The sequence below is a fragment of the Quercus suber genome, unplaced genomic scaffold (assembly GCF_002906115.3).
Source record: "Quercus suber isolate HL8 unplaced genomic scaffold, Cork oak 2.0 scaffold_176, whole genome shotgun sequence".
Lineage (NCBI taxonomy): Eukaryota > Viridiplantae > Streptophyta > Magnoliopsida > Fagales > Fagaceae > Quercus > Quercus suber.
In genome coordinates this window covers 1,062,693-1,070,652 of record NW_027069636.1, presented here as the reverse complement: position 1 = coordinate 1,070,652, position 7,960 = coordinate 1,062,693, and the positions used below count along the sequence as shown (strand labels likewise).

The 7,960-nt window shown below is 35.6% G+C and overlaps 1 protein-coding gene across 2 annotated transcripts; it reads left to right on the top strand.

Annotated features, from left to right (window-relative positions):
* Positions 1–522: 522 nt before the first annotated feature.
* Positions 523–5,328, top strand: LOC112003899 (tubulin alpha-3 chain). Of its 2 annotated transcripts, XM_065778254.1 has the most exons (6): positions 523–720; positions 2,320–2,534; positions 2,621–2,820; positions 3,289–3,797; positions 4,715–4,835; positions 4,912–5,328. In XM_065778254.1, the coding sequence occupies exons 1-6, from the start codon at positions 608–610 to the stop codon at positions 5,215–5,217; spliced, it is 1,464 nt and encodes a 487-aa protein (XP_065634326.1). In that variant the 5' UTR covers positions 523–607; the 3' UTR covers positions 5,218–5,328. The 2 variants fall into 2 exon arrangements, with proteins under 2 accessions (XP_065634326.1, XP_023891891.2); XM_024036123.2 differs by having other exon boundaries at positions 524–720; positions 4,715–5,136.
* The last annotated feature ends 2,632 nt before the right edge of the window (positions 5,329–7,960 follow it).

The following is a 7,960-nucleotide window of genomic DNA, read 5'->3' as shown; positions in this document are numbered from 1 at the left end:
TCCAATGGAGGTCCCAACTCCCAATCCCAAAATTGGGCATTGCTGCCTTTATTACAACAATATATCAAACAAAACAACCATGTTAAACTTGTATAAATCCGTCGCTCCAAAGTCAGCCAAAAAAATTAGTGACTCCGAATGGCTGAAATAAGAGATTGGAATAATTTTTGCCTACACCAATAATTGATGTATGTTTTGATACGATGACAATGAGTTATTATTAAAAATGAATGTCTTAAGTTAAAACCCTTTAAAAATAAAAAGTTCAAAATTTATTGTCTTAACGAATTTATTTATACAAAAAATTAATTAATTAATATTTTGGAACGAATAATAAAGATGAATCATATATCAAACTATCCATAAATTGAAATTCCAAATTTTTTAGAAGAAAAAAAAAAAAAAAAAAAATGAAAAAGAAAACAAAAAGCATTTCTTTTGTTGGCCGCCTCGCCCTTGATTTATCAGTCGTCATTTATTTATTTGATTATAATAATAAGTCATAACGTTTGGCGTTTAGCAACAAAAAAAGAAAAGTGATAACTTTTAGTTTAGTTGGGGTTGAGAGCAAACGGAAACAGAGAGAGAGAGAGAGAGAGAGAGAGAGATGAGAGAAATCATAAGCATACATATAGGACAAGCAGGGGTTCAGGTGGGAAATTCATGTTGGGAGCTTTACTGTCTCGAGCATGGAATTCATCCTGACGGAACGATGCCCAGGTCCGTCTCTCTCTCTCTCTTTCGGTTAAATCTCTGCCTCCTGCGACTTGGTTGTTATTTACATGAAACCAAACAAACCCGAATCTTCTACTTACATAATTGTTGTATTTGTATAATGTTTTAGCCAACTTCTTTTCCTTTCTTCACCTTCCTACGATTCTAATATCTCTTAATATCACTTACTTATATTTTCCTCCTCCTTTAACTCTACTCTGTATTTCGGGATAGATTTAAATTATAACCAATAATAATTTACTACCGATTATTTGTGTAAAAATAGTGTAAAAATCACTTCTCTATTTTAACACCGCTACTCCCAAAGTTTAGCTCTTTTTTTAGTCCCTAAAATTTTAAAAAAATGAGCACCGTTGTCAGTTCACTTCTGTGAGTTCTTTTTCTGTCTATGTATTTTTTTATTTATTTTTTTGAGAATATTTTCTCTGTGTATCTATCAGAGCATTTAGATGGTATTTTTTTCAATGATGTGGTAACTTAATTTATAATTAGAAAAAAAAAACAAAAAAGAAGATGATGTATTGGCAGGCAATCTGAAATTTGGTTTCCTTTAGCGAGTAATATATGCGTGAGGAGTGAGTGAGGAATAATAATCATGCTAGGCGCTAGCTGTTATTTATTCTTAAAGGAAATGGTCCAGTGCAGCAGCGCACAGCTGTTGAACCGTTTTTCATAATGACTGTCACTTCATTATTTTCCTAATCTACATTCTACACTACGTACGGCACTCATTATTTATCTTTAACAATATGTACTTTCTCACTTGTCTGTCACTGTCACTGTCACATGCATAGAGAAATCCATAGCATTGAATTAAGGAACAATGGAAATGTGTACATGTGTTTTAAATTGTTCTATCCCTTCGGCTACACCGTATTTTAATTTAGCTTTTCCAGTGGTAGTATATCCCTTAATTTGTCAATCATAAAAATTAAATTATTAGTAAAGCATGGAGGATTTACTCTCATTATTGTCACTATTTTTGATTTTTGAAGGATGCTCAATTTCTATCGATCTTATTTATTAGTACTTATTGCTTCTCTGATGGTTCAGGCAATACACTATATATAGTTGATTCAACCAATGTAGCCTGTCTTGTTTAAAACGATATAATTAATGAACTTGGACCTTTCTCAATGAATCACATTGTACCTAATTATAATCAACATGGTGAACAGCATGTGTAAATTAATCCATAAATTATACTATAAATTTAGAGTCATCAGTACTACATACATTGTTATTTGTCCTCGCAAGTCCTAACTACATGACTTCCTATATATCTTGAGTCTGCTGTGCACCATTATAATGTGCAAAAATTGCAATGACCCGCCAATAAAATAAACAGACTTTGATGGTTTGTGTGGGCATTAATTGGTTTGGTGTCATTTGGACACCGACACTGCCTTGCAAATGCATGCAGAAAATTGCTGTAACACATCACATGTAGCCAAGACTATCCAATTTGTATATGTAGGTACCAACTTTAGAACTCATTTTTCCAAATAACAAAAATTCTGTCCGGGAAATTTTTGATATGCACTCTTTTTCTTTGGCCTAATGAGCTTTATCAACATTTTGCAGTGACACCTCAGTAGGTGTTGCACACGATGCTTTTAACACCTTCTTTAGTGAGACTGGTTCTGGCAAGCATGTGCCTAGAGCTATATTTGTTGATCTGGAACCGACTGTCATTGATGAAGTTAGGACTGGAACTTACAGACAACTTTTTCATCCTGACCAACTTATTTCTGGCAAGGAAGATGCTGCTAACAATTTTGCTAGGGGACATTATACTGGTATTTATAAATTTCTATTGTAATGTCAACTACGCTGCCTATTTCATTGGCTTATAGACCATTTATTTTATGTTGTTATGCTGCAGTTGGGAGGGAAATCGTTGACCTGTGCCTTGATCGAGTGAGAAAATTGGCTGATAATTGCACTGGTTTGCAAGGGTTTCTGGTATTTAATGCTGTTGGTGGTGGCACTGGCTCTGGTTTGGGTTCATTGCTTCTGGAACGCTTGTCTGTAGACTACGGGAAAAAGTCAAAACTTGGCTTCACCATCTTTCCTTCTCCTCAGGTGCATTCTCAAATTATTTTATTTTATTTTTTTCTTGATGAGTTCAAATGCATTTTGGATAAACATAGCACACGTCTTTAAATAATATTTTCTCTCCATAAATTTTTATGCAGCAGCTGTCTTTTTGTATGCATAAAGAACAATTGTGGCTACCTTCCTATTCAAAATCTAAAGGGAACGTATAGTATTAAATCTTGAGAAATGGCCACTACATATCTTTGTTTAAACAGAAAATTTCAGGTTGTCAGATAGGTGCTTTCTGAATTTTTACTAGTGTTAGAACACTAAAATGACGTTGGACTAAAAACAGGACATGGGCAGGAATTTTGTGAAGAGAGCTGTTTTTAAGACTAACAAATTAGAGAGTCTTCCCCTTTAGTAGATCCTATATATATGAAATTTCTCTTTTTGCTCTATGGTTCTCAAATCATGCATACAAAACTCTGATACAACAATTTAATTGTGCAGGTATCTACAGCAGTAGTGGAACCTTACAACAGTGTGCTCTCTACTCATTCTCTACTTGAACACACAGATGTGGCTGTGCTTTTGGACAACGAAGCTATATATGATATCTGCAGGAGATCCTTAGACATTGAAAGGCCAACTTACACCAACTTAAATCGATTAATATCCCAAATCATCTCCTCTTTGACCACTTCCTTGAGGTTTGATGGTGCCATTAATGTGGACATTACAGAGTTTCAAACAAACCTCGTACCATATCCTCGTATTCATTTTATGCTTTCATCTTATGCCCCGGTTATCTCTGCTGCAAAGGCTTACCATGAGCAGCTATCTGTTCCTGAGATCACAAGTTCAGTATTTGAGCCCTCAAGTATGATGGTTAAGTGTGATCCAAGGCATGGGAAGTACATGGCATGCTGCTTGATGTATCGTGGAGATGTTGTACCCAAGGATGTGAATGCTGCTGTTGCGACTATTAAGACAAAGCGGACAGTTCAATTTGTTGACTGGTTAGTTCTTTCATCTTTTTTGTTTTCTGATTATTAAAGAAAGTTTATTCAACCAAAAAAAAAAAAGGTAAAAAATCTCCAAACAGTTCAAACCCAATTACAAAGCTGCAAGCGGCTTACAGAGAAGAAATACCTCACACATCTAAACTTACAAATTACAATTTTATGTTATCACAAACGAAGAAACAAAACTGAAATAACCTGAAGGAATACAACAAAACTTGCCCTCAGGTTTGCAGAGATTTTTGTTAGAGTATCTTCAAACTTTTCAAACTTATTCAGATTTCAGCTTACAGTCCGCATATGAGAACATTGTTATCTTTATGTTTTTCTTGTGAGTTCTCATTCGTTTCCCATCAAATATAGTTGATGTGAGCATTCAAGGATTGCTCGGGTAAAACCACCTAGAAGTTGCTTCATTTTAGGTAATTTTTAGCCCAGTTGAATCCAGTAAGGCATCTATATGCCACATTCCTGATCAATTTCCAAACATGCTATGCAAAATCTCGTTAAAATATAAATGATCCCTGCACTGATGGTAATAATGTAAATTTTGAACACGAGATATCCTTTTTTGGGGCATAGATAATTATTGTATATTATTTGTCTTGGTCCATGCACTATATGTTGCAATGTATTGGTAGTAACATTATGACATAAAGCCACACTACTAGAAACTGCCACACTTTTGTCTATAATCTGTTTGGTGAAGAAGAAACTAGGTCACTATTCTAGGAGTGTGGTTTCCTGTCGTTGATGATGATGATGATGATATATATATATATATATATATAAGTAGAGGTATCATAAATATTAAGAGGTGATGATAAAGTATTTTGACTCTAGGGGAAAACATTTGATTTATCTGTCATTTCTGTTTCTTGTGATCTGAGTCACTGTCATACATGTACTTGCAGGTGCCCAACTGGTTTCAAATGTGGTATCAACTACCAGCCCCCAGCAGTCGTACCTGGGGGTGATCTTGCTAAGGTTCAGCGTGCGGTTTGTATGATAAGCAACAGTACAGCTGTGGCAGAGGTTTTTTCTCGGATTGACCACAAATTTGACCTCATGTATGCCAAGAGGGCTTTTGTGCACTGGTACGTTGGTGAAGGCATGGAGGAAGGTGAGTTCTCAGAAGCCCGTGAGGATCTTGCTGCTCTGGAGAAAGACTATGAGGAAGTTGGGGCAGAAGGAGCTGATGATGAGGATGAAGGAGAAGATTACTGAAAGTAGGCTGTTGAAGCATAAAAATTCCGTCTATCCTTCTGCATCCCTATTGTGTTATTCTCCAGCTGTGGATTATCGTAAATTTATCTACGTTCTCTTGTACGGCCAATGTTCTCAACATGTGTGCTGGTTCAGTTCTTATGGTGGTTTTCAAATTATTTTCATCGTGTTTGATATGAGTTATGTATAAAAAGGTTAAACCCAATGTATAAAGCTCCCACGTAAGTAAGGTTGGGAGAGGTGATTCATAGAGAATTTTAATCCTAATTGTTTCTAGAGAGGCTGATTTTTTTGCTGTAAATACGGGGATAATTATATTAATTATTAGCCATTGTGGCCCGAATAAAATGGGTACATATTATGGCATTAGGGTCAGAGGATGAGATCTCTATAATATCAAAAGGAAGAGTTACATAATAGACAAAAGGTGCAGATTGGCAGCGGCCAAGTTTTGCAAGAGCATCAGCAATTTTGTTGGTTTCCCAGTAGCAGTGCTGCAGGTGGAACTCTTGGAACTCTTGGAAAGCTCGGAAAATGTTCCTGCAATCATCCACAATAGGATGGGTTGGCCGATTAGAAGCATTTAGGTTAGAGAAAACGTTAATAACTTCGGATGCATCCACATTCAGCAAAAAAAAAAAAAAAAAAAAATCCTTCAGATGCATCCACATTGATAATAAATTTGTCAATGTTTAAGGATCTAGCCATAGAAAGACCATCTCTTAGGGCCCACAAGCCTATTTGAATGTTTTACACTCCCAAATTTATAGTCCCTCCTGGTGTCACTGCAAGAATTAAAACTTATTGTTTCATTAGAGTAGAAAAAGAAAATAAGTTTTGCACTATCATATTGGGTAATTATAAAATTTCTAGTTGGTGCATTTATGTTTGTTAGAGGGTATGAAAAACTTTCATTTTCCATTCATGGGTTAAATGGTGTAATAATGTTTCCAAGGGTCAAACACCATACTCATTCATTTGGTTCTCTCAAACACGTCTTCATCCAGCCACCACAAGAGAGTCCAAACTATGGGTAATACTTACATAATCCTAGAGCAATGCTCCCTCCTCTCAAATGAGGAGTGGGCTCCACATGTGAGTTTCACCATGGGGCCCACCCCTCATGTGAGAGGAGGGAGCAATGCTCGCAGACTATCTAATAATTTTTCTCAAACTATGACTCAATTTGTGTTATTAATTTAATGATATACGAAGAAAAAGGATGTACGATGGTGACTTAACGAACAAGTGCTTCTCCCATTTTAATTAGTCGCTCTAAAATTAAGAAAATTGTGAATCATGCCTCATTCCTGATCAAAGGAGAAAGACATCAAGAAGCTAGAAATCCAAAGGCCAAATTGCAATACAATCATTCATTTGTCGAAAAATCCCAAAATCTTGTCACCCAACTTGAGTTTTTGCCCTAGGTCAAGTTTTTGCCTTAGGGTTTCCTCGAAAATAATTTAGTGAAAACTATTCATCTGGTTTCCTATTATGACATCCTTAGCGTGTGTTTGGATAGTTGAAAAATTGTTGCGTTTCCAATGTTTTGCTTATTTTTGTGGGTCCCTTTTTACTGTTCATGGGGCCCATGTGAAAGAAAAAAACGCAGTTTATTTTTGACAAAAATGCATTGTTTAGCAATAGTCATATTTTGGAATATTGTTTTCTCTTCAGCTAGTGGTGCGTATCTTGCAAGATCTCCATTCTTCAATTCTGGCAGCTCAACCCCCTCATCAATGCCCCAACTTCTTCGTAATCAATGCCCTAACTTCGTCCTTTTCAATGCTCTTAAATTTTACATCTACCCGCCAACTATCCAAATTTATGCTTCATATCTAATACATAAAAACTCTGTTCTTCCTTTATTTGGACAAACCCACCAACAGCCACTCTTTTCTTCCTTTATTCGAACAAACCCTTACCGGCGATTTTCTTGGCTGTGAGAGACAATCAACCACAAAGCTGATGCCGCCATTGTAAGGGAGAGATGCCGATGTCAGTCTTTTGTGAGTTGTATTTAAATTTTTTATATTCTGATGTGTTGGTGTGTTTTCCCTTTTTGTTTGGTATGACCGAATTTTGCATGAACAAAATATCAATGGAATTGTGTGGGTTTGTTTGTGGATTTTGTATTTTTGTGCGACTTATTTGTGGGTTTCTCTATATTTCATTTCTGTGGGTTTGTCTTTTTGTCTTTTTTTTGTATTTGGATTGTGTGGGTTTCATTCAGATTTTTTATATGGGCATGTATCCACCGATAAATTGTGCATAGCAATGTTGTTGTGGGTTTCAACTTTTTGAGTTATTTGTGAGGTTTGGTGAACTGAGTTGATTTAGTTTTGTAAAGATATTTTTAAATATTTTATGTTTTTTATAGTTCAAGTGGCTCTAATTGAAATGCAATTAACTGTTTCATGAAATGCCTCTATGAGTTATCTATTATCGGCAATGACCTCAACCTTTTCTTCCTTTAACCCCAATGTGATACATGGTAGCCCCCACACCAACTTGTTGTTAGTGTTGATTTTCTATCATGTTTGTTTGATAATATGTAACATGTAATTACTTATCAACAATTTCATGCAATTGATATGTGAAAGGGATTATCTAAGCCATTTACACAAGTAACGAAAGAATTATTTGTATAACCAAACTTTGCACAAATGCATGATCCTGCATTGTTAGAATAGCTACACAATATGCATGATGCTGAGTAGTGGTTTGGGAAAAAAATTTATAATTTGAAATATGTTTCATTCACAGTTTACTTGAGGCTTAATCATCAATCACCATAGGGGCATTAGATTCTCCACTATATAATAGCTAGGAAGGGGCTTTTTGCAAATAGAGAATTGGGTAGTTAGATTTAGAGAAACAACTACAGAAATAACTCCTCTACCTTTGCAGAAATAGCTACACAGTCCCCCTAA

Excerpts from the sequence above, each read along its gene's own strand:
- LOC112003899 (XM_065778254.1), top strand. The coding sequence starts at position 608 with ATGAGAGAAATCATAAGCATACATATAGGACAAGCAGGGGTTCAGGTG. Across the intron at positions 721-2,319 it reads CCTGACGGAACGATGCCCAG|TGACACCTCAGTAGGTGTTG; the intron begins GTCCGTCTCTCT and ends AACATTTTGCAG. Across the intron at positions 3,798-4,714 it reads ACAGTTCAATTTGTTGACTG|GTGCCCAACTGGTTTCAAAT; the intron begins GTTAGTTCTTTC and ends ATGTACTTGCAG.